The sequence below is a fragment of the Pelobates fuscus genome, chromosome 2, assembly GCF_036172605.1.
Source record: "Pelobates fuscus isolate aPelFus1 chromosome 2, aPelFus1.pri, whole genome shotgun sequence".
Classification (NCBI taxonomy): domain Eukaryota; kingdom Metazoa; phylum Chordata; class Amphibia; order Anura; family Pelobatidae; genus Pelobates; species Pelobates fuscus.
In genome coordinates this window covers 428,527,060-428,545,845 of record NC_086318.1, presented here as the reverse complement: position 1 = coordinate 428,545,845, position 18,786 = coordinate 428,527,060, and the positions used below count along the sequence as shown (strand labels likewise).

General features: G+C 39.0%; 1 protein-coding gene across 2 annotated transcripts in view; it reads right to left on the bottom strand.

Annotated features, from left to right (window-relative positions):
• Positions 1 to 3,057: 3,057 nt before the first annotated feature.
• Positions 3,058 to 18,786, bottom strand: part of XDH (xanthine dehydrogenase) — a 75,249-nt gene continuing 59,520 nt past the window's right edge. For both annotated transcript variants that reach the window (XM_063444072.1, XM_063444073.1), the window contains 12 exons: positions 17,261 to 17,452; positions 15,524 to 15,669; positions 14,599 to 14,680; positions 13,499 to 13,594; positions 11,951 to 12,079; positions 10,958 to 11,032; positions 10,454 to 10,506; positions 9,223 to 9,337; positions 8,531 to 8,596; positions 7,269 to 7,457; positions 5,661 to 5,828; positions 3,058 to 3,948 (listed from right to left, as the gene is read on the bottom strand). In XM_063444072.1, the coding sequence (XP_063300142.1) occupies positions 3,898 to 3,948; positions 5,661 to 5,828; positions 7,269 to 7,457; positions 8,531 to 8,596; positions 9,223 to 9,337; positions 10,454 to 10,506; positions 10,958 to 11,032; positions 11,951 to 12,079; positions 13,499 to 13,594; positions 14,599 to 14,680; positions 15,524 to 15,669; positions 17,261 to 17,452 (1,362 nt within the window). In that variant the 3' untranslated portion in view covers positions 3,058 to 3,897. The remainder of the gene's footprint in view (positions 3,949 to 5,660; positions 5,829 to 7,268; positions 7,458 to 8,530; positions 8,597 to 9,222; positions 9,338 to 10,453; positions 10,507 to 10,957; positions 11,033 to 11,950; positions 12,080 to 13,498; positions 13,595 to 14,598; positions 14,681 to 15,523; positions 15,670 to 17,260; positions 17,453 to 18,786) is intronic.

The window sequence follows — 18,786 nt, the reverse complement described above, 5'->3', positions numbered from 1 at the left end:
ATAAGTGTATACACCCTACTTATCACAGGAGGCTCTCTCAACCATATATCGCAATTAGGTAACTGAAAAAGCAATGAATCACATATGTTTGTGAAAAGTTTGAAGTTCATAGATAAATCCACATAATACAGATTTCTGGATTTGACAGGAGACATCTATAATAGATAAGCATAAATTAGAGGCCTTTCCAATCTGCCGCTGAATTTTTCCTAACTGATTACAACAAGTCTCAATGAGAGCACACTCTTGCTGTGAATCAGCGTGAATACCAACAAGGTTCTTCATAGTGATCCTAGACATTATACTCTGCCGGTTCCAAGTGGTCAGATCATTCAGTCATGACATGAAGGGGTGCTGCCCTGCAACAGCACTGTCCCTTTAAGTGTGGGAACCAACTTAGCAGAGAAATAATTCTAGGACACGATAAATGGAGTAATAAAGAAAATGTATTAAGGCAAACCAAAAGGATATAGATATATATAATATATACAAAACAAAATATGACAATGCCACAAATATATAAATATATACAATAACCCAATATATACAATAGAGCAGGCAGAGTCCACGATAGTCCTAGGCAAAGGTAAAGGCTTAGTCAGGTTAGTACAGCAACCAAGTACAAAATGAACATCAAGGGGCAAAGTCCTAAGCAGGTCACACAGAAATAATGCAGCAAGGTCAGAATCACTGGAGAAGGAGTCTAGACAGGAACACTGCAGGCAAACACTGGAACAGGAGGCACAGGACACAGGACCATAAGGACATCGGAACACCAGATCAGGAAACACAAGATACTCAGGATACTCAGGAAACAAGACACAGGAGCCAGGAGCCAGGAGCCAGGAGCCAGGAGCCAGGAGCCAGGAGCCAGGAGCCAGGAGCCAGGAGCCAGGAAACAGCAGGTACAGGGTCAAGGATAGAGGATAATGATCTGACAGGGAGTGAGGGGAGAAACCAGAATATATAGGTGCTAAACAAGGGCCAGGTGTAGTGCCTAACGAAAGGAAATGAGAAACAGTGCCAAACAGAAACAGTGGTGAGTGCGAGTACTGCACGAGGGCATGTCGACTAAGGAGTGTCGTGACACCTACACAGTGCACCTAACGTATGTGGGAGCCTGGAGTGTCCCTTATAATAATATAAACCCACCCAGCATAACTAACTGTAACCTAACCTACACAGTGCACCTAACGTGTGTGGGAGCCTGGAGTGTCCCTTTAATAATATACCCACCCAGTATAATTAACTGTAACCTAACCTACACAGTGCACCTAATGTGTGTGGGAGCCTGGAGTGTCCCTTTAATAAGCCTGGAGTGTCCCTTTAATAATATACCCACCCAGTATAACTAACTGTAACCTAACCTACACAGTGCACCTAACGTGTGTGGGAGCCTGGAGTGTCCCTTTAATAATATAAACCCACCCAGTATAACTGTTACCTAACCTACACAGTGCATCTAACGTGTGTGGGAGCCTGGAGTGTCCCTTTAGTAATATAAACCCACCCAGTATAAATAACTGTAACCTAACCTACACAGTGCACCTAACGTGTGTGGGAGCCTGGAGTGTCCCTTTATTAATATAAACCCAGCGAGTATAACTAACTGTAACCTAACCTACACAGTGCACCTAACGTGTGTGCGAGCCTGGAGTGTCCCTTTAATAATATAAACCCACCCAGTATAACTGTAACCTAACCTACACAGTGCATCTAACATGTTTCGGAGCCTGGAGTGTCCCTTTAATAATATAAAACCACACAGTAAAACTGTAACCTAACCTACACAGTGCACCTAACGTATGTGGGAGCCTGGAGTGTCCCTTATAATAATATAAACCCACCCAGCATAACTAACTGTAACCTAACCTACACAGTCCACCTAACGTGTGTGGGAGCCTGGAGTGTCCCTTTAATAATATACCCACCCAGTATAACTAACTGTAACCTAACCTACACAGTGCACCTAATGTGTGTGGGAGCCTGGAGTGTCCCTTTAATAATATAAACCCACCCAGTATAACTGTAACCTAACCTACACAGTGCATCTAACGTGTGTGGGAGCCTGGAGTGTCCCTTTAGTAATATAAACCCACCCAGTATAACTAACTGTAACCTAACCTACACAGTGCACCTAACGTGTGTGGGAGCCTGGAGTGCCCTTTATTAATATAAACCCACCCAGTATAACTAACTGTAACCTAACCTACACAGTGCACCTAACGTGTGTGCGAGCCTGGAGTGTCCCTTTAATAATATAAACCCACCCAGTATAACTAACTGTAACCTAACCTACACAGTGCACCTAACATGTGTGGGAGCCTGGAGTGTCCCTTTAATAATATAAACCCACCCAGTATAACTAACTGTAACCTAACCTACACAGTGCACCTAGCGTGTGTGGGAGCCTGGAGTGTCCCTTTAATAATATAAACCCACCCAGTATAACTAACTGTAACCTAACCTACACAGTGCACCTAATGTGTGTGGGAGCCTGGAGTGTCCCTTTAATAAGCCAGGAGTGTCCCTTTAATAATATACCCACCCAGTATAACTAACTGTAACCTAACCTAACGTCTATTTCATTGGTTCCTTATTTGAATACGGGTGATTGTTGTGATGATGTGTACATGGGCTCTGTAAAAACAAAAAAATAGAACAGGTAATAATTTGGGTGGGGTGGGGGGTGAATCATTTTGCTTTACTTCAATACATAGTTTCCTCTTTGTTTTGTTTTTTGTTATTTTTAGATTGAGAGAATGTATTACAGGTTATACTTTTTTTTTTAAATATAATGGAGGAATCTACTCTCTATATGTGTCTGGCTGCTCGAGAGCTGGGTCCTACCAGGTTATTCATTCCATATTGTGATTCTAACATCTCCAAAGATGGTCCCCCGGTCCAGGCAGTACCTGGATATTGATTCAGCCCAATGTACTTGTGCCTCATCGGTGATCTCTCCAACGGCACATGAGTGTTCTGTTACTGATAGAATGTGAAACACATACACTTATTAAAATGATTTATACAGACAATTAGAGACAGTCACACATGTTGCAGTTCAGAAATGAATTTATTTTATTTTTGGATGTCTGGTTTCAGGAGACATTTTAATACATTAGGAATAAGCATCACATGTAAACATTCAACTATATTAAAATCACATTAAACAGATTCTTCCAATTACCAGATGTCAAAGTGTGTTTAACAAATATCAATCATTTTACAACTATTTGCAGGGCAATGCCCATGTAGGGACACATCCTAACTCGTTGTATAGTACATTTTCCTTTATTTTCCTTTTTAATGTTGGCAGTCGGAATAAACCCCCCCTGGATGGGAGATGTCAGGCAAGAAACCCCTATAGATACATCATGAATGCTACATTACACTGTAGTGATTATGGTGCAAGGAATGAGCTCTTGTTCCACATTTACAGGTTATTAAAAAAAACAGGAAACAAAAATGAGTATACGATCATCTAGGTTAGAAGTGAAAGTATTAAGTGCAGTTCACGTTTTAATTGGATGAGCTGTACACCATTCAAAATCCACGTGGTTTAAACCCTAGGGAACTCTAGGACAGAACATTGATTTTGCAAGCAGAAAGAGTTTAAGAAAACGTATTTTGTGCACTATCTGGCCCATGTGTTGCCGGTTGGACGCCCTTTATATATTGTACAATATTCCAAGTAGCCTTAGCAGTTCTTCAATGAAAATGTGTTTATTGTAAAACTTAGATTTTCCTCTGTACTCCAGCTATGGTCAATCCAGAAAACATGAAATCCAGGATTTCTGGAGTTCTAAATTATAGGTGACCACTACAATAGAAATATATATTGGTAGTCATTGAAAGCCCTTGGCTTGGAAGGATGGCGCATGTTAGATTTCTCTGTCACACTTGAACAGCCCATGGCTTAAAGGTTCCTGGTTCCAGAACTGGACACTGCAAGAGAACAGAACAGAGGACCTTTAAATAAATAATACCCATGGGTAACATGAATACCATAGACAAAGTACATCTGTTCCTCCTCCATACGCTATATTTATTGCTATGAACATGTTAATCCTTTGTTAAAGGCTTCTACTCTGAAACGTTGGTATTTCCTGACGTCCGGTCACATAGCTCAGACAATATCGTTCTATGACCAGCTCCTTTAAGAATATGATGTTTATATATATTCTATGAATTATTAATAATTACACATTTTTCTTTATGGATGTCACTATAATTATAAAGATTTACTTTTATAGAGGGTTGCTGACATTATATTAATAACTGTTCCTGATACTGGGTAGTCTTGAGGGCAGAAAACAGGAAAACAATGGAAAGAACATTTGGGGGGGGGGGGGAAAGGAGACAGAGGGCGAAATAGACCCCAATGCATTCCTCTACCCAATGCTCAGTAAAGTTAAAGCAATTCCATGTATCTTAAAAATGAGCCGTTTGTGTACCTCAGATACTGGCTATCACATTTTTACATAGCGCCTACAGCAAGATCCTATAAACCTGTGGATAAGGTAAAGTTTAATGATATTCGAACTTTAGCACAGGCTAGTCAGACACTGCCATTTATATAGGGTTCCTTCTTCTTTGGTAGACAAACCCTCACACCCTGGCCTGTGAGTGGATCATTAACACACATTGGCAGAACAGTGATCTACCCAAATTCTGTACCAGATACTTCCCATAATCCTTTGAATTACTTCATATCTCCTCTGAAGTGGTTCTATTTAGAAGGGAAAGTCCCAAATCCCTCTGTCCCCTTTTCTAACCTAATGTCCCTCTTTTCTAGGAGGTGTATTGTTGATGTGTCTGAGTGTAACAGAGCTCCACAGCAATAATACTCCCAGTAATGTGCTTTTAAAGCGACACTGTCACTGTCTGAGGACATTGCAGAATTCGAAAATACATTATTTTATAATAACAAACCACATCACAACTTGTGAGTAACTGCAAAGGTTTATGGTAGCTCCGAGCAGGAGCTTATTGGCACTGGTGACAGAGCAGCAGCAATATGACTATAAGATGGGTCACACATTTTCATAATTCACCTACATGAAGTCTCTTAAAGGACCACTATAGGCACCCAGACCACTTTAGCTCAATGAAGTGGGCTGGGTGCCAGGTCTCCCTAGTTTTAACTATGCAGCTAAAAACATAGTTTCAGAGAACGTCGATGAAGGAGGAGAGGTCACCAGCGCCGAGGGAGCCCGGCGCTGGATTAAGGTAAGCAAAAAAATGGTTAAATACCCAGTTAACAGTTTAGGTAACTTGGGCTCTACAGTGTTAGGAATACAAATTTGTATTCCTAACGCTATGGTGTTCCTTTAAAGGAAATAAATCGTGGACATGTTGCACTGCTCTATAACAATTTGTACAGAATGGATTTCTGACAAATTCAATTTAAAACAGCAATGGTAATACTGTCACCTACTTGTGACCTAATCATTACCCAGTGTCCAGCCCTTCAGAATGTATGTCTGAGGCAGCACAATTATGGCCTGCAATGTGTAACTCAGTCACGTGAAATAGAAAGGATAGCACATTTCAAGCAACTATTAACAGTCGGAGTGCTAAAGCAACGAATGGCCCATCTCAAAACAACGTGTTTCTCATTGTCATGGAACGTAAAGCAATAATACAGAGGCTTTTACCAGTTTAGTGAAGTTATCGATACAGGCATTGCGGATTCTCTCCGGCGTGGCCGGGCTGTCCAGTCGAAACAGCCCAGTAATACCTGCCTCCAGCCTTGCTGATGTAATGGCGTCCTTTATCGCGAAAAATACTGAGGCCGACAAGAAAAGTGGAGGTTCTCCAACAGCCTTAACAAAATGAATGTAATTATTAATACTGTCCCAAGCTTTTTTCTTTTTCAATAGCTGTTTAATAAATATAATAAAATATCCATCCATCAAACTCGTTTTCCTGGCACTATAGTATTAATAGGTCCCTGCCACCCTCATGGCCCCCCTCCCGCCGGGCTGAAGTGGGAGGAAGGGGTTAAATCACTTACCTTTCTCCAGTGCCGGGCTCCCTCGGTGCTGGGGACTATTCTCCTCCTTCGGACGTCATCGGCTGAATGTGAATGTGCAGCCATGCGCGCATTCAGTCAGTCCAGAGGAAAGCATTGTCAATGCTTTCCTATGAACGCTGGCGTCTTCTCACTGTGAAAATCACAGTGAGAAGCGCGGAACCGCCTCTAGCGGCTGTCAATGAGACAGCCACTAGAGGCTGGATTAACCCATATGTAAACAGAGCAGTTTCTCTGAAACTGCTATGTTTACAGCAGGCAGGGTTAGCCCTAGATGGACCTGGCACCCAGACAACTTCATTAAGCTGAAGTGGTATGGGTGTCTATAATGGTCCTTTAAGCTCCACAGTAATAATACTCCCAGTAATGTGTCTGAGTGTATAACAGAGCTCCACAGTAATAATACTCCCAGTAATGTGTCTGAGTGAATAACAGAGCTCCACAGCAATAATACTCCCAGTAATGTGTCTGAGTGTATACTAGAGCTCCACAGCAATAATACTCCCAGTAATGTGTCTGAGTGTATACTAGAGCTCCACAGCAATAATACTCCCAGTAATGTGTCTGAGTGTATAACAGAGCTCCACAGCAATAATACTCCCAGTAATGTGTCTAAATGTATAACAGAGCTCCACAGTAATAATACTCCCAGTAATGTGTCTAAATGTATAACAGAGCTCCACAGCAATAATACTCCCAGTAATGTGTCTGAATGTATAACAAAGCTCCACAACAATAATACTCCCAGTAATGTGTCTGAGTGTATAACAGAGCTCCACAGCAATAATACTCCCAGTAATGTGTCTGAGTGTATAACAGAGCTCCACAGCAATAATACTCCCAGTAATGTGTCTGAGTGTATAACAGAGCTCCACAGCAATAATACTCCCAGTAATGTGTCTGAGTGTATAACTGAGCTACACAGCAATAATACTCCCAGTAATGTGTCTGAGTGTATAACAGAGCTCCACAGCAATAATACTCCCAGTAATGTGTCTGAGTGTATAACAGAGCACCACAGCAATAATACTCCCAGTAACGAGATTTCACATTGAGATATAAAATTATTAAAATCACCCAGTCTTGAACATCCTCAATCTATTTTACTTTAACCTAACTTCTTAGACACTGATAATATCACACCAATGTACAAATCTCTGGTAAAACACATCTCCTGTTTTGTGTAAAAGGTAATGTTATACAATTCATTTAGTCCATGTGGCCGTCCTACCTTGGAGGAATAAATTGCTTTGCTGTTTGGGCAGTCGCGTAACAGAGATACATTGAATTCAGTGGGAATGTCACCGAAGGATGGAATTTTATACATGCCAGGGCCTCGCGTGTACAGAAACCCATCCGAGGAGTACTTCATTTCTTCTAAAGTGAAAAGGCCCAGACCCTGGACAAAGGCACCTTCGATCTACGGAAGAAGATCATTCAGAGTAAGAACGACATGCATCCACAGTAGCACAAGTGGGGTAATTATTATGTTAATTAAATTGTATCTGTTAGTTCCTTTAATAAAACTGTATGTGGAGCTGTCATTACACTGTTAGTAAATACAGTTCCACTGATATCCGCTTAGGCAGCGATTTGAGAGTCTTTTCTCAAGAATGGGATTTCTGCCGAGTACTGAGCTACGAGCCTCACAAAAGGGATATGTTCACCTTGCACTGAAATAAGAGCATCCTGATTTGTCGAGTTATTTCCTGGTCTTGGCAGAGCTTACTCCCAAACTGCAGAGGAACCAATGAAGGAACTTGAAATATAAATATAATTTTTGCATATTTTTCATGCATTTTCATGCATTATCTTTGTGATACACTAAAGAAAACATGGGTTCCTCCAAACTTTTCTACCCTTTTACATATATATCACAACCTCTCTCACGTCATTATATGTTCCCCTAATATTGTTTTAAAGTGAACTCATCAAGGTCTGAGTTTGATTTTTTTTTATTTTTTTTAATACAGCACAGGAAAAATTTGCCGTTCAAATGAGCTTTCTTCCCGACTCATTTTATCACCACTCATATAGAACCGTATAATCACCCTGTTTTCTTTTTGAAAGAGCAGTTCGCTGGCTCGAAAAATGGCCTACCAAGGGTTTCATATATAATATAAACATTTTAGAGAAATATAGACCAATCTCATATGGTAGACAATCTACTTTAAACTCTTCAATACAGTGAGGAAGATTTATAGAAGCATCACTAATAGAAAATTGGTGCAAAACTCTAGAAATTGTGCAATTACCATAGAAACCAATAGAATCAGCAAGAACACTCAACTATCAGAACATTTCTTCACTTTTACTTATCTCACATTTATAAATCTCTCTCAATAATTCGAATATTTTCCCTTTGAACTGATACATTCTCTCATGCATCTAGAGTAGTCAATTGAGTGCACTCTATAAAATAAATCCATTTTATATGAACTATTCAAATCTCAGTTTAGTTTTTACTGCTCTATCCATAACAAGCTGACTCACCTGTCCTATATCTATAGCAGGGTTAAGGCTGGTGCCTACGTCCATTACTATGTGTGTACGCAGGTTCTGAAAAACATGAGGATAATTTGATGTATTTTATCGCTTACCAATTATTCTCCACAAGATAACAAACTTAAACAAGAGATATATATCATCAATTATACGATTCCTATATATTCCTTACTAAAAGATCCCAAAACATCTAATCAATTATGATTTATATAAGCATATAGCTTCTTAATTTTGGCCAGAGGAAATCAAAATTAAAGAGCAGAAAGATAAAAAATTTAAAAAACATGTAGAAACTAACTCAAAACCAAGCATGGTGAAATGGAAGATCCCCAGTTGTTGAAGTTGTGCAGATGACATGATCTATTCCCAACCTCTTGGCTGCAAAGCATTATGAAGGTCACAACTCAAAAACATTGTGGCTCTACCACCCCCACGAACTGAGACCAGTGGTGCTCAATCCAGTGCGCAAGGCAGACCAGTGATGTGTCTTGAGGACTGAGTTGGCAACCCCTTCTCTAGACCATTGGCGTCCAAACTCAAACCATTTTGAGATTACATTTCTATAATTGATGTTGCATAAGCATTCTTGGAACTATAGCTCTACAACACCTAGAGGTTTACATAATAGCTATCCACAGCATCCCAAAATTATGAAAAACAAAATATTAGCCATTTTTTACCTTATGATCTCCAGTTAAACAGTCAATCTCCACTTCAGAGCAGGCCACACCATAGCTAAAATAATTACTGGGGTTACCCTCATTTTTAACAGGGTCATATCCAATTCCAGGGGTTCTACAAGAAGCCAAAAAAATTACTTCAAGGCAGGATAGTAAAAAAGAAAACCCCTTTGACATTCTAAACATATCTGGTAGCGTGCCAACCACTAAAACTATTTTATCATATCTAATCCTTAACTAATCCTAATGGCTGTTGAGTCACTATGTCATTGGCAAACAGAGCAGAATACATTGAATACAGTGAGACTATCAAACTATTGTTTCATGGCTAAATCTACTTTATCATAGAGGTATGAGAGGCAGAGACTTAAATACTGCTAACGAAATGCTTGTATATTGAAATATCGGAGTTTATTCAATGCACTTAACTATCCTTGTGTAACCATGAATTCTGCCTGGAGGTTCACATATCATTAAAAACATTAATTCTATTTTTTTTTCTATTGTCTTTAGTTAGAGGCACAAAATGTCCACCTGTCTACCTGGGTATTGCTTTTCCACCTTCGTTCTAACATAGTAAACAAGTATTACATTTTTTTTACTTTTAAATAAACTTAAATATAAATTCAATGGAACTTCACACAATATTGTGAACTTGTTTTCATGGGATGAAATCATACAATGTGCCATATTGTGTTGAGACTCAGATTGGAATCTCATCAGCTCTATGATATACCTACACCAGACAGATATTTTTCCTAATTTTGAGGCCACTTGGGCATGTCCCGTGCAGCCCCAGCTAGCATCTTACTGAACATGTAGCACTCTGGCTACTGTGGAACTATATTTAGAAAAATGCTTTGCCACTTGCTGTAAAACTAGTCTATAATTGTAATATATTTAATTCAAACACCACATTAACTATGGCTGACAGGACATCACCTAGATATGACATCATCATATCTAGGTCATAATTAATAAATAATTAAGAGGGTATGGTTATTGGAACACATGACATACTTTGTTGGTTTTACCAAACAAATAGCAGATATAGATGTACAATGTTAAATTAACCTTTCTAAGGCTTAATATTATTGTACTACTTTGAGTAGAGTAATGACAGACTGAATTCTTTCGTATCCAACAGTAAAAAGCTATAAAATAATCCTAAATATCATTCACATAACATTTTCAGCAATATAGTTAAAATCACCCAAACCTAGTCACATACTTATAAAATCCTGAGGCTGAGAGACTCACTCTGTCCACGTAAGCAGCCATTACCTAGAAGTAAGCCAAAAAACCCACACGAGAAAATGTTACAACATAAAAATACCAAGGACCGTCCAGCTAAGTCTATAAGGGTCATTACTCTGCCAAATTTTATTTTATAAAAAGTTTTTTAGAATGCTGGATATAGTGAAATAACCATGCTTATATTGTAACTTGTTTGTTGATATTTTGGAATATCATATATATCTTAATGATGAATGACAAATATGGGATAGCTAAGGATGTTCCGGATAATAGCTTATTTATTTTTTTACTGGCCTTTGGACGGGTTGATATCCTTGCACACTCTGGGGTAAGTGATGTCTGGATTTAGTATGAACTTCAGATAACGCCAAAAGTCATTTAAGAGAGGTACCTAGAGATGTAAGTGAGGGTTCTGTTTTTTCAGAGCATTGTCCCTCTATCTATACAAGACCATGTGAAGGTATACGTAAGTACATACCCAGTCCTCCCATGTCCCAGAAGGTTTTGACAGTTTATAAGGTTCCAACCGTTTCAGGAGTTTCTGACAAGCATTCTAAATGGAGAAAAAACGTATTGATACTGTCTTAGATCCTGTGTTCCGCTGTGTTCAATATTAGCAGAGAGTTTCTCTTAATACAGCTGACTTTGGAGGGCAATAACCTAATCAATAAATGGGTAGGTGTCAGGTTGGTTTAAAACAAAATTGGGGTTACTTCTAATACTGAATATTGGGGTTTACAGATTTTTTCTTTTTCTTATTCTGTCTCTCACTGTTAAAATACACCTACCATTAAAATATTAGGCAGATCATTTCTATGTCAGTGGGCAAAGTTCAAAATCAGCAGGGGATCAAATACTTTTTTCCCCTCACTGTATATCTTCTCTGAGGATGAGATGATATAGCTGACAACTTGACATTTACTTATTATATTCCATGTGCTTTCTTATTACACTGCAGGCTACATGTGGCGAGGGACAATAGTACAAATAGTCCATCTTGAGGTGAACCACACTCCGTCCCCTTTCTTAATTTTATATTGAGTTTTTTATACTAATACTGCATTAGATTTATTACATTAATAATAAAAGCATATGGTTACATAATGTATTTTTTGTTCTGTGAGGCTGCACACCACAAACCTCTCTATACTAGCGGCCTGGTCCTTCTCCCCCTACTCCCCTAACCCCCTCCCCCCCCCCCCCCCTCCTCTGGCCAGCCCTCCCATGATCACACATTTACATGCAATTAAACAATAAAAAAACAAAACATTTTGTATTCCTCTTTATGATACACATGCACAATTTAAAAAATCTTATTCTATAAATATATATATATACACACACATTAAACAATACTATTAAATATTACCCTTTTGCATCCCTCCATTTACAATAAGTGCACATTTTTCTGCATCTCTATATAATTTATCACACACGTCACATTCATTAATTAATAGATAGAGAGCCTCACATAAATCGCCATCCCGTTGAGGTCAGAGCTGGCCGATGCAGCAGTAGGAGATGTATTGGGGACCGTATTGGTGCTCGTCTCACTTATAAATACTTTTGAAGTTGGTATTTTCAAAGTTTTGCTGGCGACCTACGATAAAAAAACAATAATTTGCAGCACTGGAAATGCCAAGTGAAGATATAACCTATAATAGAGCACTTCTAATTAAGCTGCTTTATTTATTTATATTGTTTACAATGCCAGAGTAAGTCTTGCGCAGTTCAATCTCAGATCTGTGATAGAGCTACTGTTGCCACCCACATGTTAAGGTGCCAAATTGGACCATTATTCTGGACTTTCATAAGTAGGTTCTTTGGATGTTGGAAAGGAAACAAAGTTGTAATATTACCACTTCTGCACAGCAGGTGGTGCTGCAGTTTACGTGATTTTATTTGTAAAAGAGAAACTTTGGAATGTTGCATCAGAGTTTTTATGGGATGTCTGCTGATTTCACTGATTTCATCTTAAAGATATATTTTAGAAGAGATTAAAAACCTACAGAGTAGGGAAACCAAACTTACAGAGTGTGTTATCTAAACCTAAAGAAAGAGACAACTAAAGTTGTCAGGCAATTAGATCAACAAATTGAGATAAACCTGTAGAGTGAGGCAGCTATATAAATAGACTGATATAACCTGTAGAGTGAGGCAGCTATATAAATAGGCTGATATAACTAAACCTATAGAGTGAGGCAGTTTATTTATGGATTGAGACTGCTAATTCTGTAGAATATTCCTGCATTGCGCTACCTGCATTGCAGCCCATGTTCCAAACCTTCAGTGTTTCTGATTCAAATGCACAGATCATAAAATAAATGGCCTAATATAATTAAAGGCACACTATAGGGTCAGGAACACAAACATGTATTCCTGACATTAAAGTGTTAAAACCACAATGTAGGTGACTTGTCCCCCCTTAACTCCCTTGGAAGGGGTTACAACTCACCTTATTTCCAGAGCCTGTCCTGTCCACCGGTGCTGGCCCGCCCCTGACCCACTCCCTTGGTGACATCAGCCAATCCAATGCTTTCCCATTGACTGAAATTGACAAGGAGGCGAGATGGGGGTGGGGCCAAACACAGTTTTGGCCAGTCAGCGTCTCCATGCAAAGCGTGGAAAAGCTGAACGGCAGTGCTGCCTACTGTGCAGCACTGCCCTAGGAAGCACTTCCAGTAGCCATCTGAGGAGTGGCCACCAGGAGGTGTCCCTAGGGGGCAATGTAAACACTGCATTTTCTCTGTAATGTTTCTCTGAAAAGGCAGTGTTTGCATGAAAATGCTTGGAGGGAATGATTATACTCACCAGAACAACTACATTAAGCTGTAGTTGACTATATTGTCCCTTTAAACTAATCAATCAATAACTCAGACACTGAATTACATATACTCATATCTAATCTCAGCATGGTTAGAGATGGATGCAGTCTTTATCGCTGTAACAATGGCAGAACGATCATAACACCAGTCCATGCTCTCGGCCACCATGCATTAAAAGTATCTCTGTTCCACACCTGGATCATCTTGGTGTGAAGTCCCTGACCCATTTCAGTCCCCCCGTGAGTAAGCAAAACGGACCCATCCGTGTACACATGGACCAACGCTCCGGCCTGTAACAAGAATAAATAAATATAACACATGTTAACAGCCGCACAGTACGAATCCACTGACACAGAAATGTCCTTAGAATGGAAAAAAATAAATATAACATTTATTTAATTTTATGATAGCAAAAAGGATATCTACAGTAAGTTGTAATACTTTCAAACGTTAAATAAGTGTTTGTTTATTTGTATCCATATATTTGATTTCTTTAACCTGACATTTGCACTAGTAAAGGGGTACCATCACCTATTTGCTGAATATATATTATAAAAGCAAACAACCAAGATTGGCCTGTACTGTCCTGTTTTCTAATGTGATTGGGTAGTCATGGAGTGAAGTCTGACCCATTTAAACTTGGTGTTGTACTAAATACACCTATATATAGATTGAGGAGTTGAAAATGTTCCGACCGCTCATTGGGTCAGAGGTTAAATATACAGATAGAGTGCAAAAAGTCAGGGGACAGAGTCAAATTGTAAGGGTGAAGACTAGTGCCCCATTATCATTCCTTCCCTTCAGAAGATTGATCTATCTATCTATCTACCCACCTTTCTATCTACCATCTATCTACCTACCTACCTACCTACCTACCTACCATCTACCTATCTACCTACCTACCTACCATCTACCTACCTACCATCTACCTACCTACCATCTACCTACCTACCTACCATCTACCTACCTACCTATCTACCATCTATCATCTACCTAACTACCTACCATCTACCTACCTACCTACCTACCATCTACCGACCTACCTACCATCTACCTACCTACCATCTACCATCTATCATCTACCTAACTACCTACCTGTCAGTCTGTCTGTAACATATGTATAGGCTTAATCAAACTAAGGGAAGCTGTATGGAGGAAAATTACAAAGTATAGTGCTGTTTAATTAAGCTGATTTATGTTCTACAATGAGTAAAGTGTGGTGGGTGGATACCTGGACACATTTATAATGTACAAATATACATTCAGCAGATAAAGAAGGAAAATGTTAGCAAACCTGGTTCAGTAAGGTAAGAGTGAAACTTATTCCGAACATTGTGGGAGTAATGGCAATACCTCTCTTCTTCCAGCGGTGCTGCCTGCGATAAAACAATCATTATACAGACAGACACACGGACGGAATTCTATACATGTCCTCTAATGATTTAAAAGAGACACCAAAAAAGCTACTTCGATAATTCTTGGCATTTCTTCCATTCCAAGAGATACTGTTCCCAATTTAAAGAAATAACGAACCAATTTAAGATAACCTCCTTAAAGGGTTACTCCAAGAATCATATCTGCTACAGCCCGGTATGTAGATATGTTGCCAGGAGTACTATGGCTACTGAAGTGGTCCTGATGCTTGGAGTAAACCTTTAATAATAAAAATACTGTTCTTTTAGAAAAATATGCGATCAACAATTTAAAAACTGACCGTCCCTAGTTGAGATATGATCCCCGATGTAAAGTGATGCTCCCCTCTGTTTAAAAATATTAATACAAATATAAATTTGGGAGTTTATACACTGAGCTGGGGGAATTGTACAGAATTGCCAAAGGAATCGTCAAGGTATTCCACCACTTAGGTTAAAATACCTCGTTTGGGAGAAATTCACATCTCGGCTCTTTTTGGCACCTTGACTACTTTGGCCTGCAATTTGCAGTTTACATTTCTCCACAATTCCACGATTAATAAATAAACCAGCAAGCATCTCTTAATTAATTTGATAAATATTTCCAGAAAGCTAAATAAAACAAAAATTGAAAACAATAGCCGAAGTGTTGAGGAATTGGATACATTTGGTTGTCAATAAAACTTGGTTTGAAGTGGTTTGTCTGAATCAATTTCCTTTTAACCCGCACCAAATGTATAAATCTATTCGGCTTTACCTGCGGAGTCTTATACAGATAACATGTGTTAAGTAATGTCCGATTATCACCTGTTAAACTCTTCTATTGAAAGCTTCCTCTTGTGATAGTCAGAGGTTTTCAGACATTCGTCCCAGCACCTGTGTACAGTGAAACCGTCCAACTTTTGATTGTAATGGGTCAGGTCTCCCTCATTGAACAAGTTCAACTTTCTCACCTTAAAAAAGACGTGAAATGCAGATTGCTTAAATAAAATGTCAACGAATCATTTCCCAAAAATAATGAGGTTTGATTTTCACAACTTTGAATACGAGTGGAAGCTTATGTGTGTGAATAAATTATGTTGTTACCGTCTTAAAGGACCGCTATAGGCACCCGGACCATTTCAGCTCAATGAAGTGATCTGGGTGCCAGGTCCCTCTAGTGTTAACCCTGCAGCTGAAAACATAGCAGTTTCAGAGAAACTGCTATGTTTCACTGAGGGTTAATCCAGCCTCTAGTGGCTGTCTCACTGACAGCTGCCAGAGGCGCTTCTGCGATTCTCACTGTGAAAATCACAGTGAGAAGACGCTGGACATCCATAGGAAATCATTGAGTAATGCTTTCATATGGGCTGTTTGAATGCGTGCGGGCATGCGCATTCGGATCTGACGCCGGCAGGGGGTGGAGAGCTCCCCAACACAGAGGGAGCCCGGCGCTGGTGAAAGGTAAGTGGCTGACGGAGTTTTAACCCCTTCAGCCCAGCGGGAGGAGGGCCCTGAGGGTGGGGGGTGGGGCCCTAATGACCCTATAGTGCCAATAAAACAAGTTTGTTTTCCTGGCACTATAGTGCGTCTTTAACTAGGGAGAAACAATCTAAAACAATAATTTAATACAATTTAATACAATCTGTTCAAATTAAAACCGATATTCAATACAGGCTAGCATCCCCAGGAAAGAAAAGCCGTGCATGTATAATTTGGGGATTACCCAATTATTTTTACAAGAGTATCAATAAAGCAGTGACTATCTAGGCCAGGGATAGGCAACCTTCAGCACTCCAGATGTTGTGGACTACATCCCCCATAATGCTCTTACACCCATAATGCAGGCAAAGCATCATGGGAGGTATAGTCCAAAACATCTGGAGTGCCGATGGTTGCCTATGCCTGATCTAGGTCCTGCTTTATATCTAAAAAGTAGGTTTTCTGGAGTAATCCATCTGTGTTTACTGACCAAATTAATCTTTATATTAGCATCTCACATATCATGTCTACCAGCAGGCCCCAAAAATATATTCAATGCTTTCCTATGGGAAAATTAGCGACGCTGGAGGTCCTCACACAGCGTGAGGACGTACAGTGACGCTCTAGCACAGGTTTCCTGTGCTAGAAACCAGGAAGTGCCCTCTAGTGGCTGTCTAGTAGACCGCCACTAGAGGAGGAGTTAACCCTGCAATGTAATTATTGCACTTTAAAAAAAACTGCAATAATTACACTTGCAGGGTTAAGAGTAGTGGGAGTTGGCACCCAGACCACTCCAATGGGCAGAAGTGGTCTGGGTGCCTGGAGTGTCCCTTTAATGATTAATTGAATATTCATTTGAAAACTCCTAAACACTATGGGGTTTATAGCAGAGACATGACCCGAAAATTGCAAATTTCATGAAAAAATAACCCAATTCTCCAACTTCAATTTACAGATAAACTATTTTGCCTAAAATTCGCAATGATCAAGTCCTCAATAACTCCCAGTATAGTGAGTGAATGTGTCATATTAGTTTAGCTGTTTAGGACGTGACATCGATGAGCCTTCATTTATACGACTTACATCTTCTGGTGGTAAACTACATATCTGGGCAACGTCATTCATCCAACATTCTGCAATCATCATCCCCTGAGGTCCCCCGAAGCCGCGGAATGCCGTGTTAGAAGGTAAGTTAGTCCTACAAACGTATCCCGTGCCTCGAATGTTTGGAATTCTGTAGGAATTGGTCATGTGAAATAAAGTTCTATCCATTACCTGTATGAAAGCAAACACCATTTATTTCACCGTAATCTACCCATTTAAAAGCTGGAGCTGTTTCTACATAAAAGAAATCAAAGTCTTACACTGCAGTTGCTGTTGATAAATGAGTCCACATTTAAAGTAGCTTTGTTATCAAAATAAACTTTTTCTTATCAGCTTCTATATAGCAAATCCTTTGTCTGAATAAATCTGGTTTTTGCACTTTATCTTGCTTTTAACCCCTTAATGACACAAGCAATAATTGCATTTTCTTGCTGTATGCGTTCAACTGCAATTTGCATCTCTCTCGTTTATTGTACCGACGCATATTATATACTGTTTTTTAAAGGACATAAAGGGCTTTAATTTGATGTAACGTATATATATATATATATATATATATAAATGCTTATTTATTATTAAAAATAATACAGAAAAATGCAACAACAAAAAAAGAGTAATGTTGTGTTTTTTGTACAGTTTTTGCAATAATAATGTGTGCCTAATTAGTGCAGGTTAAAGAAAGTAATTAAAAATAAATTCATTTAGTTGTTCTGATTTACAGAATATATGTGTCTGGGATTTTCAGGTTTTTTTTGGTAGTTACAGGTCACAAAGCACAAGGAGTAAAATAAACTTTTAATGTGGAGCGATTTTAGAATTTGGTATGTTTGTCTTGTAAGCTTAATCGCCATAAAAGAAAACAAAATTGCCACACAAAAGTATATATTTATATAAAGTAGACACCACAGGCTATTGTCCTAAGGTTGTTTTGACACTTTCTAAGTAGCCATTTCACCGCCAATCTGCTAAATATTGGAGTAAAATTTATTTTTTGGGAATTTTTTGCACACAAACTTATAACAAAGAACTTCTCGTGTGTATTTTGTCAAGTTGGTGTGTACTATTCCTGTACAAAGTTTTATTTTGTGTTCAGTTACTTCTGATGAGTACAACGATACCCCCATTCTATGTCTTTGGCACTATTTCGTGAAGCTACAGTGCCATATAGGAGACCTGTCCGTTTCAACATTTACAGTAGAATTTTGAGAGGCGGATTTAATGGGCCTATGCTTCAATTTGGGGTATTATAGCAGTTTGACTGTTCAAAAAAAAAAAACACAAAGGCCTACCATTTATAAAAGTAGACTCCAGGGTATCTCATATGGTGCATATTGTGCCTTAACTTGCTCCCCATTTTTTTCACCAATATATGCCAAAGTATGTGGTAAAAAATAATTTTGGGCATATTTTACATACGGATCATTTTTGCTGGGCATTTTGTACATTTCATATGTGCCACTAAGTTCAAACCCCCCAAATAAATTATGCTCAGCTAAGTCTTCTGA